Source organism: Apus apus, chromosome 7 (assembly GCF_020740795.1).
Source record: "Apus apus isolate bApuApu2 chromosome 7, bApuApu2.pri.cur, whole genome shotgun sequence".
Taxonomy (NCBI): Eukaryota; Metazoa; Chordata; class Aves; order Apodiformes; family Apodidae; genus Apus; species Apus apus.
In genome coordinates, this window is record NC_067288.1 from 25604222 (window position 1) to 25625341 (window position 21120).

The 21120-nt window shown below is 36.9% G+C and overlaps 1 protein-coding gene across 7 annotated transcripts in view; it reads right to left on the reverse strand.

The window, feature by feature from the left end:
• Window positions 1–21120, reverse strand: part of TUT4 (terminal uridylyl transferase 4) — a 48215-nt gene that overhangs the window by 21669 nt on the left and 5426 nt on the right. For 3 of the 7 annotated variants that reach the window (XM_051625766.1, XM_051625770.1, XM_051625764.1), the window contains 11 exons: window positions 13228–13904; window positions 11626–11789; window positions 8009–8125; window positions 5688–5865; window positions 4340–4428; window positions 3249–3300; window positions 3029–3098; window positions 1945–2071; window positions 1073–1192; window positions 459–677; window positions 136–310 (listed from right to left, as the gene is read on the reverse strand). In XM_051625766.1, the coding sequence (XP_051481726.1) occupies window positions 136–310; window positions 459–677; window positions 1073–1192; window positions 1945–2071; window positions 3029–3098; window positions 3249–3300; window positions 4340–4428; window positions 5688–5865; window positions 8009–8125; window positions 11626–11789; window positions 13228–13789 (1873 nt within the window). In that variant the 5' untranslated portion in view covers window positions 13790–13904. The remainder of the gene's footprint in view (window positions 1–135; window positions 311–458; window positions 678–1072; window positions 1193–1944; window positions 2072–3028; window positions 3099–3248; window positions 3301–4339; window positions 4429–5687; window positions 5866–8008; window positions 8126–11625; window positions 11790–13227; window positions 13905–21120) is intronic. The other 4 variants (XM_051625767.1, XM_051625765.1, XM_051625769.1 and 1 more) reach the window with 3 other exon arrangements.

The window sequence follows — 21120 nt, forward strand, 5'->3', positions numbered from 1 at the left end:
CTGTCAAAATAAATTTTTCCTCCCGTTATTGATGTAGTTTATTGTTCAGACTTCTTATGACAGACCTCTAAGTATCAGGTAAATAAAGATGATAATGCAGGATGACTACAGAACTGGAAAGGGATATTATCCTACCTTCGATCGCTATTCGCCTTTTAGGCCAGTTTTTATTCTCTCTGGTTAAGAGCTCCTGTACCCGTATGCTGATGACATACTCCTCCAAAGCAAATTCCAGTGTGTAAAACTTCAACAGTTCTAACCACAGTTGCCCCAGTGAAACTTGGTGAGGGGTTTTGAATGCTAAGAGAGACTGAAACACATGGACAAGAATGCTCAACTGCAATCAGAAATGAAAATTCCCATTTTTTTCCTAGTTCCATCCAATATTAATGTTTTCAGATAAAAAAACAGGAATAAGAGGTAATTATGGTTTTCAATGAAATAAAGCTATGACTTACATTGCCATGTTTCTCCTTTGCATTACTTTGGTTGTCCACTTCTGAGCTTGTTACCTTTTTACCACCACTTTTTGGTTGTTCAACTTTAGCTTTACTTTCTGCTCCAACTGAGTTTTTTGCTGCACCATTTGCTGGTGGTTTGTACTCCCACCGCACAAACTCCTCTTCTATACCTTTCAGCTGGTGGTCATCTGGCCTCTTGGAATCAAAGCCTTCAATCTAACAACAAGTAAAGTAACTCTGAAACAAGACTGCATATAATACTTACAACCAAAAGTTTTCACCAAAGGTAACACTGACAATTGTGATATTTATCCCCCTCAAGAATAACTGATAGCAGAGAAATGAATTCAGAAAATTAAAGAAAATATTTGCCTTCTCTCCAAAATACAGCATGACAATTGCACAGGCTATTTAAAAAATATTTTCACAGGTGACTTGTTTAAACAAGTCATCAGGATCATCAGGAATCAAACTGCATGAAAATTAGGTACCAATGCATTTTATTTACAAATTTATTAGGCAAAAAACCCCTGCATATTTTATAACCTTGCAAAACACAGAAATACTGTCAACAATCTAACAATAAGGTTACTTATTAGCAAAGCATTTACCCAGTTGCCCAAATAGGATGGTAAAATACGTGGTTTCCTTTGTTGAAGAAAAAATATCACCATTAAGGCAAAGGAATACGACGGGATCCCACCTTCAGCCTGACAGTCAATGTGGCAGAGCTGTAAGAGAATAAATCATTACTCTTATGATGTAACACCAGCATTTTAATTTAAAATCTACCATAATAGGCTAAATATTAAGGAAGTGAGAAACATACTAAAGTGAAACAGAAAATCCTTTATCTCAGAAATTACAGTCATAATGCCATGCACAGACAAAATACAAATTATAGTGATTCGTACAGTGCCTTAAGTGATACTATTTTGTTGTTATCCTCAGTTTCACCACATTGTGTGATTGCAGGACACATCTCTGTTCCTATCTAGAATTTCAGCCATCAGGTTTTTGTTACTGTGCAATATCTCATGTGCAGATTTTTCAATAAAGCCAAGGCACTGTAAGTCAAGCAGGGCCTGGCACCAATTTCAGGACTGAATGACAAGACACTTAAACACTGCCTGTGAACATTATAAATTGGTTCCTGTGACCACTGTTGATGTCTGTAAGACATACAGCAGGGTATGATGGTAAGACTTTTTTGAGCAAGTTAGCTCAATGTGAGTTTTAACGTGACCTCAACAGCAGAAAGTTTGCAAGACCCAATTGCTCTTTTGAGGTGGTTTCCAAGGATCAGTTTTATTCTGGCTTGCTAAGGTAAGAGGTGAACTTGTGCCATGAAGTGCTTTTCCACAAACATATTTGTGGTATATTTATATATTACATTGCATGCATTATTGTATACATTACATTGTAGCCTAATTAAAAAGAGCAAATAAACATATTTAATTATCCTCTATATCTATCAACTTACTCTAGCCCAGTAGCGGAAAGCCAAAACCAAGGGAATAAGGACAGGCTCCAGTTTACCCAGTGCAGCCAGCAGGTCAGTTGTAAGGCAAGCCATATCATTTCTAGCACTTACTTTACATGTCAAACCACTGTAACATAAAACAGATAAAAAGAGTTATCACCTCATGCACATAGATGGTGCCTGGGGCAGGAGAGAGATGGGGCATCACATTCACTGATAAAAACATGCATCAGTGTCTCCCTAGGTAAGAACTGGAACTTTTCAAACAAAAGCTACAGAACTGAATCACATTTTCTATACTATTAACTCATCAGTTGGCTCTAGAACTTGCAGAAGTTCATAATAACTAAAAAAATAAAACAGCATTAAAAATTTGCTCTAAGTCTGCCATTACTTAATTGTGCAATCTTAACACAACTCTATGCATCTCTTCCACATTCCAAGTAAATAAATAAAACCACCAGGCCTGCAGCATTTTAAGAGTTGGTAAGTTCAGAAAACAGCTGCTGTAAAACCTTTTTGTTTGCTTCTCAGAATAATTATTTCTATTCTCTTAGTACCTAGAAGGCATTTGCATAATCTATATAACATAGGAAAATATATGCCTGCCTTTGTTGCCTTTACTAGAGCTTCAATCACATACTTCTAGCCAGTCAAAACAATGTGGACATCATACAGCAACCATGTTTTAGAGGTTCCTACTGCTTAGGAATTTACTGAAAGTGCCAGATGATGTGTCCTTACTGGTAATGTGCATCTCGCAAAATATTTTTAAAGCCTTGGATTAAACTGCTAGCAGAAATTGTAAGTATCAACTGAAAACCATTCCACTTTTCCCCTATTTAACTAAAAGTAGAATTTGTATTTTCAGACTCCTACCATTAATGAACAATATGAGGCACAAAAACAAAGCTAAGCTTTCTTTCTAGATTGTATTTTCATGTATGAGCAATTCTTCTTCCACGTGAAATGTTAACTAAATGCTACAGTAGTACTTCTTGTCAGGAGTGCAGGCAAGCAGCTGGTATCAACAAGTATAGTAGAAATTGGTATATCATAAAAAATCCTTTTCAACGACATGTACCTTTTAACATCTTTGCAAAAGACAACTGGAACTTTGGCATGGAAATCTGACTCCACATCTGAGTAGACAGCTAAGCAATGAGAAAAAAAAACACATTATGAATGCAAGCCTTTTACAGTTTTCCCAATTGTGTCTTTAAAACTATTAATTTATACCATAATAAAAACAACTGAACAGCAGTTGGAATGTTAACTAAATAAAAGATAGAACTAAAACTCACCACTGTTCTTCAAGATTTCAAGCACCTGTATCAGAACATCTGGTTGACTCATCTAAAATGACAAAATTAGAGCAGGCTACATTATTCAGCCTAACCTATTTTATTTTGTACTTTGTTTAGAACTACTTAGGTTCCACTAGTAACACTGTGTTCTTTCACTAAAAGTTAAATGTGTCAGTATTATTGAAAAAGTTAACTCCAACTTTCCACACCATAAAAACAGGTACTGGTAAACACATCAGCCAGCTTTCTTGTAGTCTAAAGTTATCACAGTTAATACTTCTGTTCTAGTTCCGTATTAACACAGTCCATAAAGTTAAAGCAAAATACTTCTGATATATCCAACAATTTCAATGTCAACATATGCCACAAGAAATACGTAACAGTACTGAATTTAGTGTCAGTACTACCTCTAGGGTTTTAAAGGTTTTAATTTTAAAACGTGTTTTCTGCCCAGAAATCAAATTAAGTGATGTTTCAAAGATAACAAGTTAACAGTTCAAAGAAAAGCTAAAAAGCAGCACTACCTTTGAGCCTCAGTGAAAAAATGACATACTACAATTTACATGCAAATGTTTGCAAAAGGGCCCAGTTTTGCTTTGTAGCAGCAGTATCACTTCAAAATGCTACGTGCAGCTATGTACCCAAAACATGTATCTTGAATTTCACTGTAATATATTGAGCCAAAAAAAGAGCAAGTTCAGCAGTTGTACCTCTTACAAGAATGTGCTGCTAATACCACATAAACACGAACCAACAACTTCAGTGTTTACAGGGAAGTTATACTGCTTTTCAGGAACTCTGTACCACAGTGAACTGTAAACTGAGATGTGAAATCAACTTGCAAGTGACTAAAACATAAAAGGAAAACTGTAACTTTTAGCCCCACTTTTAAAAGGGGATAGAAGAGAGGATAAAGACCTACAAGATCTTGCTGTCTGAACCACAAGCACACTAAACCAGAGCCAACTCCTTTCATATTGCTTCAAAGCTTACTCAAAAAATTAAAAAGAAAGGAAAAAAAAAAGACTAGCACAAGATTGTTAATACAAGCCAGTTGTACTAGTTAATACAAGATAATATCTACACACCTTAGGGGGGAATTTGATATCAATGTTAACATCGCTGGTCTTAAAAGCAAATCTAGTTAAACAGGAGCCATACATCCTCAGTGAACAGTCTGGAAGAGAAAGAAACATAATTATTTAACAGTTGGTAAATAAATTATTCTTCAATGGATAATGCATACCTTCCTTGAGACACCCTACCTCCCAAGTGGTATTCCCAGATGAAGGAATATTGAACCACTTTCTCACTCTTGTCAAGGCTAGTCATTTCCATAACATGGCATCAACGGGAAAATGGATAATTCAAACAGCAATCACCAAATGTTCAGATTTTCTCAAGCTGTTTTAAAGTATTCTTGCAATGCAGCCTTAGTTTTTTTCATTCTTAATATAAAATTAAATATAAAATGGCAATAACTGTCACTACCTTAGTGCAGAATTTTATTTAACAGCTTTTCTTAACCACAGCTTGATTTCATTGCAGCAATTATTTGTTGCCAATTCCTTTTAATCAACCTAAAACATTCCATCAAAACAAAAAGGCAGATGAGGTACGATAGTTAGATGTGGTTAAGTACATTTAATATTTTGATCTATTTAAGACAACTCCAGAGACTTTGGGAAGTTATAGTTGATCTCAAACTATGCCTCTTCTCATTTTAGGATCCATTAACCATAAATATACACCAAAAAGCAAACAATCACCTTTGATGATTTTAATTACTTTTTTTAATGACCAGTTACTGATTAGTACCTGTAGATATATCAGATCACAATTAAGAACTGAAAATGCCTTATACGCTTACCAAAATCACTCATAGCTGAGGTCTATTTTTTTTTTCCTAAAACTATGCAACTTTTATCTATCCTGAAAGGTGTTAAAAACAACTGAAGGATTGGTAGGAAAAAATAAACACTTCAAACTCCTTCTCATTTCCCCTTCCTGCTATACTTTTATTAGTTTAATTAATTACACTTTTAAAATAAAAATCTACTGTAAAAGCCAGAGATACTCAGTAATGTTAAGTAAGTTAGAGGTGGAAAGGTTTATAGAACTAGAGTCTGAGGGAGATCCTCAGTGGCTGAGGCATTGAACAAGTACTGGAAGGAATTATTTCATGCCCTGGAAATTTCCAATCTTCATTGGAATCATCACTTTAAAAAGAACCAATAGCTTCAATAAATCTACATCAAAAAGAAGCAAAAATAAGCACAACCATATTTTAATCTTTCTTTAGGTTTGTTAGCTCCTTTTAAATCAATTGCCAGTCTGCACATATGAATATTGTATATTATAAAGATAATTTAACCCCAAATTAATAAAGACAAAGAAGAAATTTCACCTCAAGAAAATGGAGTATACAATTAATACCTGGCAAGGGCTGTTGAATAATTTTCTCCATCTTGTTTACAATTTCTTGACGAACTCTGAAGTCATCATCTGATATACCTTGCTCATTTGCTGCCTCAAGGAGAGTAAAACTCAGAGCAGCCAGCTGGGCAGGAGAGGGAGGTGGGAGAGCACGCAGCTCATTTTCTTCTTGTTTTTCCTGAATAATTGTTGGATGATAAAAGTAAAAACAGGTATTTTAAGAGAAAACGGTTCTCTCTTACTACTGCATGATATTAGAACATACTGTTTGCTGTCTGTGTTCTTCTGTTTATGTGGTGTCCTGACCAAACACTTAAAAGACAGGAACTCTGCCCAGCCTAACTGGCAAATGTACTCATGTGTGGCTCACAGAAATGGCAGGAGATGTTCAGTGTTTAATAGAGAACATGTTGCTTCACAGCTGGCAACTGGGAAGAGAATCTCCTGTGTTACATTCCTGAATCACATTTTCTGACTGCTCTGAAACAGAATTCATCCAAGGAAATTAAAAGCTGTAATTGTTCCTACATAATAAAAGTAACTGAGCTGAGAAAGTTTTTCTAGAGTCACACAGATTTCTTCAGAGTGGATTGTACCTGAAGGGAAGATATCAGAGGCAGAAAAAGCATTCCTAGCTCCAAGATGTTAAGTCCCACTGCTTCCTAAACAGCTGATGCCAGAAAATTCTATTTTTAGTGCATCAAATTATAATCAATTTAATCCATCAGCAAGAAATATGTCAGATGTACAAAGTCATCTGGGAGTAAGCACAACAATCACTTGTTCCTCAAATCCATCAACTCAAGGAAATCTGTGACTGACAACAGAAATAAATACCAACCAAAAAACAATCACGCACTAAGAAAACAGTCAGTATGAAAATGTTTGGTTAGTTCTAGGTTGCATCTCTCAACTCTTCCGTTCTCATTTTAACAAATTTAACATCAGAAATACGTGCATATTTAAAGGGCTGTAGATTTTTTTAATGTCACTGGTTTAGTGGGAAAGCTACAGCTGCTGCTAAGCTTATTTGAAGTCACCTCATGGAGCTGTAAATATCACTGTAACGTGGCACACAACATAAAGCTATTTGAAGATAAGTGTTAAAAACTGAAACTGCTCCCAATCCTCTAGCACTTCCATTCAGTTGTAAAGAAACCTCAATCCTCAATTCTTATCTCTATATTCGGATAAAAAGCATGATCTGAATGTGTTTCCAAATCAAACAGGGGACTGGTTTGTTGCTGTTTTATTATTTTTTCCCCCATTATGCAATTTAGCAGAGAGCAAGAGAACCAGAATAATTTACAAATAATAACTAAATATACTAAACCAATTTCACTTTCTGAGATGGAACAGATTTCTGGCATTTGGAGTTTTCCAGGTGATGGCTTGCATATATGATAGAATCAGAGCATTAATTACAAACAGAAGCAGGGTAAGAAATACATGGCAACAAAAGTAATGGACTGAATTTTGGGAAATGGTTGTAGGAAGAGTAATTTTAACCAGCTGAATCATATAACCCTACATACTTGGGAATTTATAACTTTTCATCAGCATTTACAAAAATGGGTTGGCAAGAAAATCTGTGCACACTTTCATAGAATGGTTAAGGTTGGAAGGGAAGTTAAAGATCATCAGATGACTACAAGCAGGGAGACCTCACACTAGAGCAGGCTGCACAAAGCCTCACCTCCATTTTGCTGGATTTTATGCATGTAACCATTCTTTAAAGCAAAGCAAACAGTAACACCGTGGTATCTGATAAGGAAACTATATTTCTCTTTGAAAGCTTTAGAAAAGTTTTTCATATTGAACATACACATAAATGCAAGGAGATAAGTGACTTCATAAACTGAATCCCTCTCTACTTTAAACTTTTTTTTGTCTAGACATACTATCCTCTCTACTTACCCATCACAGAAAGGATGTCACAGGCCAGACAAAGAGAAAAAGCAGAAAAAAACCAACATCCCCAACCCACCTCCAGGCCCTGGAGGTCTTGGTACCAACAAGAATCTTTTTGGAGGAAACTGAAAAACTAAATAGCTTTCTCACTCAGGTTACCTTGCATTCTGGTGCTAAAAGTATGATGAACTAACTCAGAGACACTAGTTCAGGAGCAATGACCAAAATTGTTCTTTCCTCTCTGCCTGGACAGATCATCAAGCCCTTCCTCTCAAACAGAAAACAAGCAACAAACTTGTGGATCTCTGCTTAGCACCCAAACTTTCACATAAATTACAATGAACAAAGAAAATATACCATTAAAAAAATGTAAAAGAAAAAAAAAGTGAAATTTTTATTTGTTAACTTACCATTATATTTTTCTTATGACGTTTTTCTTTAATATGCTTGTGAGCTCCCTGGATATTTTCAATGTGAACTAAGCAGAGCTTGCATAGATACTGACAGTTGGTGTATTCTGGGGAGCGCTGAGGAAAAATGGCCATAGATTAAAAGAAAATGTTTCTGCCAGTAGTGTCTGAAAAACTCAATACTAAACTGTATTTAACAATTATGTAACATTTGTAATGTTAAGGTGCTTTGCAAAGATTAAGTGATCTTCAAAAAAAAGTGGAAATTAATTTTTACCTGTATGACAAGTGAGGAAAACAAGGAAAGCAAGTGAGATGACTTGAGCATGACACATCTCACATTTTAGTAAGGCAAGATTAAGACTGAAGAGTTTATGCCTCTTAAGGCTGACCTAAAGGCCAGTAAGCCACCAGTAAGTCATTCCCTTGTCAGCTCAAGCTTTTAATAACTATGGGGATTTAATAAAATCTCAGCATCTATCCTCCTTTCTCTGATGAGAAAATGGGAAGTATTAATCATATTATCTACTATAGATGTTATGACAGATGGTGGTGGTGTTTGGCTTGTATATTCACAGCGTACTGAGCAAGTACTGCATTTTTTGTTCTATGAAAAAGGGTGCAGCTGGCCAACAAGGAGGAAGATAGCCAGTTTCCAACTTGCTAAGGACTGTCCTCTAGATAAGGTGGGATTCTCTGGCAAGGGGTAAGATTATTCCATTTTGATGAGCAATTTGGGATGTTCAGAATTGGAAAAACACACAGAATAAGTTTCTTTTTGTACAGACAGGCCGGGAGAGATGGAGTACACGGAGGGAGAGCTGCCACCTGGGAGACCCCTGGAAGTTTGCAAGCAGCTGCCAAGCCTCAGAAGATGATGGGGGTAGAGGTAGAAATCACTATTTTCCTAGGGTTCAAGAGGGCATATTGTAGGGTTTTTATTCAACCAGGAAACCACCAAGAACTACTAGACAAAAGGGCAGAAAGAACTGCCACTGCAAAGATGAGGGGCTGTTCACAAACACTACACTTCAATCTGTCTTTTCCGGCAGTTGTATCTTCTTGCTCAAATAAACCACAGCTATAGACATTGGAAACCTTTTGGCATGCTCACTGCAAAGACAAAAGGGCCCCAACAAAAAGCCTTAGTTTTTTCTCCAGACATATCAGCATTTTTCCAATAACTGCTATCCGTTATAACTGGGAGAGAAAAAACCCTACTTAACATTTTCATCCCAATTCTAATACATCTATATTTACGAAAATCTAAAAGTATACTGAAAACAGCAGATGTTTAAACAGTGATATAACAATGAATGAACAGAGAACAACATTTTAAGACACTAAGGTGGACTATGGAGCAGTTAAACAAATTTGACTGGCTATACGGAAACCTAAACCACAGCTAAATTTGAGCAAGTTTTTCCACTGACTGAGTCTGATCTTTTGCTTTTGGGAAAAAAAAAAAAGGTCTGATACCACCCAACTGCAGGGTAAATATAACTTTAAAATAACACAGGCATTATGCTTTTATTGCTAATTATCTTCATCCTTATTTCCTATGAGAGAGATATCTAGTAAGATGAAATTAAATATCCATTTGGGAAACAACTTGTAGATGGTTACACTTGGCAAGCTCAGAGGTTTCAAATATTTGATACCTGATGATTGAAGTAGATGAAAAATACTTTACCACTCTCCTAAAACTGAATGAATATCAGCAATAACACTATTTTTTAAATTGGGTATTTCTTTATAATACTGATCTTCAGTATTATGTCAACAGATGTTGCCTGAAAGGTTGAATCATACAATGTCTTTTGTTTTACCTTTAATTGTAAAGCCTTTTTTAATCATCTAGTTATGCTTAACATCAATGACAAGGGCAAGAACTCCAAACAGCAAAACAAAAAAAAGCTACAGACTACTACTTGATTACAACAGATGCATCCAAACAAGCCAGGCCTCATGAAATTTGTGCTTGGATCTTCAGGGAACATCTCACAGCCTGCTGTATTTTAAGAACTCACAGAAAATGGGAATGTTTCAGATCATTAGGAAAGATAAAGTTAAGAATATCTTTAGAAGGCTAAAGAGGGTGACCCAAGGAATTACAGAGCAGTCAGAATTAGCACCTAGAAAAATACTGTAATAAATTATTAATAAGCACAAAAAAACAGGTCATAGGTGACAAACTGATCTGCTATAAATTAACTGCACTAAACCAATTTTAGAGTTGCTTTTTTTAAAGATAAAATCACAGGGCTTGAAGAAGCAGCAGCAGATGTTGTATCTTAAATTTTACAAAATTTTTGTCACTTGTCATACTACCAGTCTCAAAAGGAAATCATAACCAAATAGAGAACTGTAAGGTGGGATCAAAACTGCACAGAAAACTCAAGAGCATACCTATCTACTCAGGTTCACCACCAGTCTAAAAGTATGTGCCAATTATTTTTCAACGTGGGTCCTTCTGGGGTCAGAAACATTCTTTTTCTTTTCTTTTTTTTTTTATAAGACTTAGGAAATGCAATAGAGGGTGAGCTGACTACAAATGTGAAAGATACCAAGTTGGGAGAGGTTACAGAAGATGCAAGATGAGAGAAGTTTAGTGGTCACAAAAATTAGAGAAATAGAATAACTAAGCTGCAATTAAATAATATCAAAACAAAGTATTATTCCTTCCTAGGTGTTATCAACTGCAAAAAACACAGGGCTGGGAACACCTGATTGGGAATTTCTTCAGAAAAGGATAGAGGGATCATTGCTGGTCAAACTACATGCCAACGTCCTGCTGCCTGCTAAAAAAGCAAGAATCTTAAACACAAACACTGTATTTCAGGCAAATGAAGTCTGTTTTCCTCTTTACACGTAAGACCTCAGCTGAAATTGCCTCTCCAACAGTTACATGGCAAATGCCTACAGAAAAGCAACAAGAAGGGACCAGGAACCAAAAAAAAACCCCTCAGACCAAAGATCAAAGAGCAAGTCTAAAGACGGTAAGACTGAAGGAATAGAAATTATCTTCAAATGTAGAGAAAGTTGATGTAAAAAGGAATAAACTTATGCTTATTTTCTTAGGACAACATATAAGGGATTAAAATGTTGGAAGGGCCACATAAGATGTTAAGAAAAACTTCTGGGTCACCTGAGTTTGAAATGTGTTTCACTGGAGACAATTAAGATAATTAAGAATAGTGTAGACAAATGCGTTTAAGGAGTCATCTTCAATATAGGGTGACTCTGACTGGTGGAAGGCTAAAATACCTAAGAGAGTGCAAGGTTCCCTTCTATCCCGCATTCTGAGTTTCCAGATAACCAGATGTTCTAGAAAACCTTAAGTAAGTAATGGAACTGTAAACCTTTGGGTCTATAGAATTAAAAAATACTGTTCTACAATGGCTACATGTGCCACAAAACCCACTAATTTTTCAATCACAATGACTGACTAGTCAACTACTAGAGGTAATATCTTACATCACTATAGTGATTAATTATAAAGAAGAAAGAAACAGAGACACAGGCTCTAGTAAATATACCACCCAACCAGAAAAATGGTGATGATAATGAAAGAAGACACCCATTTTCTTTTTTATCTGATAAATAAGTCAACCTACTTTTTCAAGTCGGGAGATATAATCTCTTTCCAGACGTTCTTCAGCTTGTTTCAATCCTAGCTGCTGTTCAACTGTCAGATTAGATTCATCAATAGTAGCGGTGCTTTCTAAATAATCAGCTTCCAAAGTGTGTTCTTTAGTTGATTCAGAATTCTTTATTTTACCTAGAGAAAGAATCGATCATTTTGGTCAGAGTAACTCAAGGAGACAAAAAGTGAAAGTACAGAGTAGTTCAGAGCATCTTACTGAGAAGCCAGACACAAATTAGCATGACCTTCCAGTCTTTTTGTCCAAAATCACCTGAAATGTCAGAATCTTTCCAGTGTATTAACCAGTATTTTCAAGAGACATTCACCCAAATGATCCTACAGAGCCAGCCATCAAGCATTTCAAACCCTCGATGTAGAAGACATCAATGTAGAACGCTCAGGAGCTGCATCTGAAGACAGATGACACCTTGCCACCCACGTCTAGCCAACCACAGAGCTCTGGAACGCTGCTACGCACACACACAGAGGCCAGTTCCTCCACATGCCTATGGATTGTTCATAGTACACTAATGTGTACAAACATCCACTCTTAAATTATTCCAGTAGCTTTAACGTCAGCATAAGTGAGGGTTATTTGTGTTTTGATTTTTTTTATTTTTTTCTTTCAAATGAGATCTGTGCTCCCAGATTAGCTAGGAATCAAAACTGAGCAAGTTTTCAAGTCCTGGTTTCTCTGTAACAGATGGTCCTTACAGTACATGATGGTGGTCGACAAAGACCTGACTGATCACAGGATGCTGCCATTTCAACTTCTTTTTCCTGTTAAACCTTACTAAGATAGCTACAAAAATAAATGCACTATAATATTTTCCTAGTATTTCCCTACAAGTAACTGCTGTAGCTGTTGCAATAGTGAGAAAGACTTCAAATAGGTCTGCACTGACGTGCCGTCTTAAAACAGCATTTTTATTAGAAAAAACTGCATTTTTAAGAAGTGTGACAAATACTGAACTAGGCAGTTAACCTCAAGTGAGAAAAAGCCTGATCTGTGTATTTAATTCTAAAATTGAAAAATATGTATAAGAATAAACACTTAGGGTAACCACGGATGGATGGTACATGTTCCACAGCTCCCTAAACTGAAAAGCCACCTGCCAAAACACATTTTAAACATTTCTATTAAAAAAAAGGAGCACAACAATCACAGGAAAAAAAAACCATAAATCTTTCCCCCCACCTATAAATAACCTTTTCTTGCATATTTTTTCCCTGATCTTTCTGAAATAGCTGGCATTTCTGTAAGTGCCAGTGGCATTATGAAGGGTTCCCTTCTCCCAAGACACTACATTCACGAAATTGCCTAAAGCCCACACACATTAAGTATCTTGCAAAGATGTTTAGGTCTTAGGCATGAGGGAAAAGGACAGCTTTTATCATAACTTCTTATTGTCCAAGTAATATGCTTGCATTAACAGTATGTGCTCCCTACATGCAATCAGCAACTTACTAGATGTGAAAAAACACACAAACAGGAACATTTCAAAGCACATTTTAGACTGTTCACAATTTTAACAGAAGAAAATTGCATAAAGCAGTGTTGAATAATACTCACTGAAGTCATCAGGCTTATGTTCCATTTTTCTTTGATCTGAAACAGTCTTACCAGGATCACTAGCATGATCAACACTAGTCTTCAAAGTGTGAACTCCCACTGGATGTTCCAACATCAGTTTCCCTTTCTGCGTAGCTGTTAAGCTTTCCATACTGATCCCATCCCCTGAAGCTTGGGAGACTGGAAAGTTTTCTCCTACTGGTTGAGTTTTTGTCTGTTTCAGGTTTTCCACTGCTGATGATAAATTAGAAAATTTTTTTGTTTTTCCATTACTTCGATCCTGAACATTTGAGCCCGTATCTTTAGTTCCAGGCACACAACTGTTTACTTTGCATGATTTATTTTCTCCTTGTTTTTCAGAACAAGCATCATTTTGTTTACCTTTCTTGCTGCTATTCCCACTTGGAGAACTTCTCCCAACATCCTTCACAGACTTGTCATTTCTATTATGTTTATAATTTTGATTATTTATAACTTTGACTGCTTTGCCTTCCTCACAAACAAGACGGACAGACTTCCTTGGGTCATGATTTCCATTCTTTGAGCTCTTGGCCTCTTCCATTATAGTGAAGACCTGCTTCTGCTGTCTCTTGAGACCACTTGAAGTGCAATTCTTTTAGCAATTTGCAGTTGATTTAAAATCCACTGTGCAGGCAAGGATCGTAGCTGATTGTCTACTGAAGAAAGAATCACAGAAAAATTTTAAATGGAGGAAAAATATCAAACCTCTCTGCAGACAACATATTAAAATAAACCTCTCTAAAGAAAAGTGTAACTACAAATTATTGCAGCAAAGATGTTCCCTTCACAGGCATAAATGAACTTTCATAATACATTCTGCATTGAAACAAAACTAAAAAAATTTTAGAATTTTGACTTCTATTTAACAGGGAGGATATGAAGAAACAAGAAAATGCTAGAACATGGTAAAAAACACTCAAGTGATAAACCTGCCAACAGCTTTTTCCTTTGCTTTTTCTTTTCCTTCCTATTTTTGGCTTTCTGAAAAAAGCCAAGAACCAAGATGTCTGCAACTACACTGGAGGGAAAAAAATACAAAATTTAACACACACAAAAAATACCACCCAATAAGCATACCATTCAAATTAGCCACTAGAGAACACTAATTAAGTTTCTACCAAGCAAGCTCCATTTCATTAGCTGATTTTTTAAAGCATTTAGTGATAAAACTCAAAGTATTAATAAACCTGACCTACCACCTGTATTCACAGATACTTAAGCATATTTCTGACACAGAAAATTTTCCTACCATTTCACTGCCATCAAATACATAGGATTTTTCTTACCTACAAAACCACAAACAGTCGATATTTTTGTTTAGCTGCAGTTTAAGTTTACTTATCTAAACCTCAGTCCTTAAGGTGACTTATCATCTGGGCTTTATGGCGGAGACAACTCAAAGATTATTTTGCCAATGGGAAGCTAAGCATGGATAAGTGGGTCTGTTTGTAAGGAATTACTCTTACTAATATAGAAAATGAAGAGGGAATCTATAACAAGAACTTGTATTTACTTTTTTTTTAATATAACCTTGAGATAGCAATAAAAATTTTAAGAAAGAAATATTAGACATAGAAGAAAATAAATTTTATAGAACTAAAGGAAGATATGGAGTTTAGTAACAGAGTTTTTGTCTTTGCTGTCCACCAACACATTTGATTGGTAAAGGCATGATCCATAACCCATCAAAATACATAGCTACAATTCAGTGAAGAACGGGAATAATAGAGAAATCAGTGAGTTACAACTATTAGAAGTACTTTGTACTTAAATAATAAGAACTAGAAGGAAGGAACGAATTAAAAGGTCTGGTTAAAAAAAAAAACAACAAACAGAACAAAAAAACCCAACACACCAACTTTCTGAATATTAGTTGGTTTTTTCATGCTCTCTGTCACTTTAAGGAGTCAAATCAGGACACAAAGGACATTAAAAATGGTTTTTAAGCCTCTATTGACAGAACTAAAAATATATATTATCTTTAAAAAATGAAAAAAAACCCAGACAAAAAAGTGCACAAGAATTTTTGTGAAGTTAATTTTAGCATCACAGTCCTCAGTAAAAGAAAAAAAATATCTGTATTACTGAATGCATTCCAATGGCTAAGTATGTTATCTCACAAATATATTTAGTTAATATTACAAATACTTTCTATTAAATACTGATTATACTTGGCTCTTACTTCTAGACCAAAAGTCAAAGATCAAAAATCAAAAAGATTAAATACTACTTGCCTTTGGATTGCAGTCATTATTTCCTCTAGTAATTCTTACTCAGCAGCAGCAGCAGTACTTACTGCTCAGCAGCAGTAACTATTTCCCACCTGCACCAGTGCTGCTCCAGCCCCAGTGTGGCAAAACCAACCCAGGGTCCCTACAGGTTGGTTAATTATTCCAGTCTCTGATCACCAGTATAAAGCACTGCTCTGTAGACTGGTGAGATGTTATAGATACACACTCAAGCACTTTAAATTCTATTCTACTGCTAAGTTTTTCTACAGAGCCAAAAGAGGGAGTAGGGTTTTTCAAATTCTCAACTATTCCTTATGTTTTAGTTGCTCAACCTAAAAAGGGGGAAAAAAAACCAAAACAACAAAAAACTCCACCACACACATCAGTTCCACTTTCATTTCTGGTTTGTTCCCAGTATCCATGCCCCTCTTCAGCTCCAGGCTGGGGCACACAAGGTCACACTTCCATGTTCACAGCGTGGGCCGGCACCAACTCCTACAGGAGCAATAACATCCTTACTCCAACTCTGGCTACTTCCTCCCACTCCACTGGCTGCTCCCTCCCTTGTGCAGTTCTGCAGTGAACCAAACTGGAAAACCAATCCATCTTAACATAAAGCTGGCACAAGGGAGGAGGACGAGGAGAAGCAGGAGTAGATAACAATAACTAGTAGGATGGGGACAACTTCTCCACTTCCAGCTTAAAGCTACCATGAAACTCCAGTACTGAAAGAACAGTGGGCTTCCTTTTGTTCTGCCTTTTTAAAGTGTCACAAGGTTACATTAATATTTTGCAAGAAGGATTTTTAAAAATCCACTAAAATTCTACTGTAGGCTCAAATTATTTGATCTCATTCACTCAAGAAAACACACCACTATATATTCAGAGAGAACAGATAAGCTTTAATCGAATGTAGAAATGTGATGTGAAAACAACTGAGGAAACTGCCAATAAAAACTACCTTTATAACTCAACTAATAAATTGAGTACTGTGATAACAGTACATATTAATAGAATGCATGTCATCAAATTCAAGTAGTTAAGATTCAAAGGCACAGATATATTATTTATGCCTGAGAAACATTAATAGATTAGTCAAGATATTTCCTTAGACAATAATATTTTGTACAAAATAAACAAGAGTTCCAAAATGAAATCTGGAATCTGAAATGCAAGTGCAATAATCACGTTGCTGTGTTTTTGTTTTTTTTTTGCTTTCTTCCTTCTTTTGTTCCTTAATACTGATTTAGTGAACACAAAATGATCTAAACTGCTGCAACGTACCCAATAGTAATCAAAGTACCATCTCACAAAGAACTGCAAAGTAAACCAACTAAACTTAACATGCCAAACAAACAAACAAAAAAAGACTACTATTAAACCAGAGAGTCTCAAAAAGATCCTTCCTTCTTTTGTCAGATATTGGCATCTACACAGGCGAGGGGGGAGACAGGGAAATGGGAGGAGGGAAGGGAGTGCCTCCGAAAAGAGTAACATGGTTGGAAACAAAACAGAGTGGAATGAATCAGTGCTGAGGTGGCATCTTTTTAGAAACCTGGTTGGCATGTCTTACTCACAAGCTCAGGCTCATACCAAATTGCAAGATACTGAATCAAAGAAGAATTTTCTTCTGGGCAGGCTGGCAACAAAAACAGTTTTTCACCTGCATCTGCAAACTGGGATATGATTCACCTGTTTAAATCATTTCAGCATATTTCATTTATTCAGTATCCTGGTGTTACAGAGGACTTGCTTCCCCCTGCTTTCTGAATGCACAGTGCCAGCAACCCCTCTGCAACTTAGCTCAATTCCTGGCACTTTGTAGAAAAATAATCTGCTTGAAATACAACAGCTTGAGGTCAGGCAAGATACCATCTGATCTCAAACTCTAGAAAATTATACAGCCTCTACACACCTACAACAATCAAATTAAAAAATTTAATCAACTTCTATTTCACCACTGTAGAATTCATTTTAGGCTCACGAAACAAGGAACAAGATTGTTTCACTTTCATTTCTGCCAGTTTCTTTTGTTTCCTCCCTTTCTCAGACTAGCATTAGGAAATTCTACATTTGAATTGCAAAAATTCAGGGTCAGGCTTACTTCCAACCAGGAAAAAACCAAACCACTTTCACGAGGCTCTTTCTACCCACTTGCCCTTCTACTCCTTCTTCTCAAGTTGTTAAACTGTATTTAACAGCTTCAAAAGCATACATTTTGGGCCAGACTTGGCCATAATTGGGCCTCTTCAAAGATGAAGGCCAAAGTTGAATTGTGAGCTCTTGCATTCCCAGTTCCTCTTTTGCAAAACATCTTTCTTGTAATCATTTCATTAGCAGCAGGACTGAATACACCTCATTTCCTATACATTCATTTTGTGCTCCTCTGTCACACCCTCGCTCACAACCTGTTGGGTAAGCAGAGATGTCACATAGCTGAAGGAATATACATGCTGACTGGTTCTTAGCTGCTCTTTAAGAGGAACCATAGCTTGCTCCTGCTTTCCCCTCAGCAGAGACCCCTGCTCTACTGAGGCATGACTTTTCCAGAAAACATACAGGAACTCAACAATCTTTTGACATTATTTCAATTATGTTCTAAAATGTGGTCCTGACTGGCTGAAATGTCCAAAAGTAGCAAGAACAGAGAAGAGCAACTGAAGGAAAAGAGAACAGTGTGGTAAATTTTGTTTCCCCAGGGAGTACTAGATTAAATATAAACAACAAAAGTACTACAAACATAATTGTTATCACCCTGTTTCTATAAAGCACTCCCTCCTTTGAGATAGAGAGAACTGTGTTTTATCTGAGACTTGCTTTTATCTGTTCCATTATGATGGTCCCTTAAGCTCAAATCTCCCCAGCCAGCCTACCAACAGTCAGTGGGGTGATTAACCTCATTCCCCCCCAGCTGATTACCAGTATAGCCTGGCTGAACTTCCTCAACAGAAATAAAAGGAAATTCAGCAAACAAAGGTTACAGCCACGAGATGGGAACAAAAAGAAAGGTTGTCTCTATGCCCTCCTCAGCTTGCAGCACAGGTCTCCTAATGTGCTGGGGGGGATGTCTCTTTTCTGGACCATTTACAGCCTTAGGCCCATCTTTGTGTCTGAAAGCTTCTACAAATCATTCAAGCTTCTTCCATGTTGGATGCCAAAAGTTTAAAAAAGCTATCACACATTTGTGTTTGTTTTATGGTGAGCCAGACATGACTTAGTACAAGCTACTATAAATCCTTGATGTTTCTCCAAAGTACTTAAACTAAAACTATCAGAGATTACTGGCCTCAGGTTCCACCACCAATAAACCCACAGGTATTCTTAGGAAAAAATATGTATGTTACACAGGGTTTCAGATCTTCCTGTTTCTACAGGCTATTGAATTCAGGCCAGTAAGCACACTACTACCAAAATCTATCTAGAGGGAAGCCAATGCAGTGCATGCAAAATTTAACACACAAAACAGAGTGCAACAAAACTAGCACTCTGGCCTTAGTGAAGATAGATAACCCAGTAGGAAGCTCTGATGTTCTGTTTAAAATGTGAAGGACTGACAATTTCTAAGGAGTGATCTCTAGATAAACAAGTGTGTGTGTATATCGATAACCTGTAACAGGGTTGTATCTTTACCTACTTTGTACCTGTTGCAAACTAGTTCACAAACTACAGCTAAAGAAAATGGGTCTTTTACCAGGACCCAGCACTTTCACTACTGAAAGAAATATGCTGAAAAAACAGTACTTTAAAAAAGTTGTCAAGAACACATCCATACAGCTGGCGCACAGGCTGACTCAAAACAGTTTGTAGCACAAAACTGATTCCAGACTCCCAAACCAAGCTTTGCTGACACCAAAAACTAAAATCTGAATGTTGCACCTTTCTGGAAATTGTGTCATACACCAACAGAAATAAGATATAAAAATCTAGGAACACCTGATAAATATGTTTTTTCCAAATATTTGCCATAACATCAGAAAAAAAATTATGAACCAGGGAGACAGCAGGAGTACATATACACATATGCATGCACCTCTGGTCAAAAAAGAAGCAAAAATTAGGTTCATATGCATTGTTACTAAACTTAGTCAATAAGTTTTTAGTACTTCAAAGTTTAAAAAGTTACTGATGTATCATTTATGTTCAATTAAAAAATTTATCAAGCAATAGACAACATAGTCTTAATGTGCCAAAAGCATCAGAAATGTTGACTTCCCCTGGATTGCTTCCATTCTGCAAATTAATCCACTAAGCAAATTTCAAGGTCCTTCTTTTTATGAGTTCTCAGTACAAGTCAGTATCAGTATCACGTTATTTCATTACAACCAAGGCAAGGCTGTTAATTTAGTAGACGTACTTTGTAACATTTCAAAAGCAAGCATTACAACTAGAAAACAGGATATACTCTCAGCTGGGCAAAATTTTGAACTGCCTTTTGGTATCAATATGAATAGACAATCCAAAACCCACTGCTCTGACAGATCCACAAGACATTGGAAAGCAGCTCCCCAGGAACAGCTTGCTTTCAAGTAGGACACAGGGAAATCCTGCTCCCCTTTCTATTTCTCCCTGTAGCAGCAGCTCCCTTCAGAGGAAGAACCAGGTAAATGCCCTGCATTGTGCAGGTGTCCCGTGGCATCTGGCAGTTTCTTTTCTACTGCTAGATGAGGTATGAGAGAAAAGTGCCAGCTGTCTTCTGTGCAAGAACAGAACACAGAGGGAATTTTCTGATCCCTCTGTACCTATGTTCTGGGAACATATCCCAATACATACGTTCTGGGAAATGGTGATTTCATCCCAAAATTAATTTTATGATGGTATTTTCACTAAAGTTAAGCTGAAAAATTATGCTAAAAGCTCACTGCAAAACTGGTGTTTGTACAGGAGACCTGTCACTCCTAATGGAGCGTCTTCTGCCAGATACTGTAATTAAGTCATAATTCCATGGCTGGTTTACTTTTCTTGTCATGGAAATAATTACGTCATTACTATCTGAGGTCAGACTATCCAAAAAGCACCTCCTGAAAGTGGAAGCACAAGTCAAACAAAACTAGAAACAACATGTATCTTCTATTTTCAAGCAAATCCAATGACAGTGCTCAGGAAGCTAAATGACATAGAGGTGGCATGAATTAAAAATAATAAATAAAAAAGTATTAAATACTTAAGATACAAGTATCTTTTTAATGTGATAATCCCTACCTTAGCCTAACCCTGACTATATTGTTTCTCTTAAGGTTACAAGCTTGTCCTCCTTTGATATACCCAGCACCAACCCCAAAAGCAAGAAGGCCTCAGGTAACATGACACACTCACCCAACTGGCAAATTGCAACACACTGCCAAAGCAGAAAAGTCGCTCAGCTGTATTTGTATACAAGGTAAGCCAACAAAGGAGCACAAGCACACCGGACGCCTGTGTGTCATTTCAGGCACATCGCAACCCCACAGAAAGGAGAACCTCTGAGAAACAGCGGAGGGGGGCACAGCGCGTGAGGACAGCCCAGGAAAGGGGACCATTTTCCCGGGGGGGCTTCACCAACTGCAACAGCGTGTGTCGTCGTCGTCCCCCCCCACCCCCCGCCCCGTATTCAACTCCGCTGGGCGGGAGAACAACACGCAGGCAGCCCGGGCCCGGCAGAGCC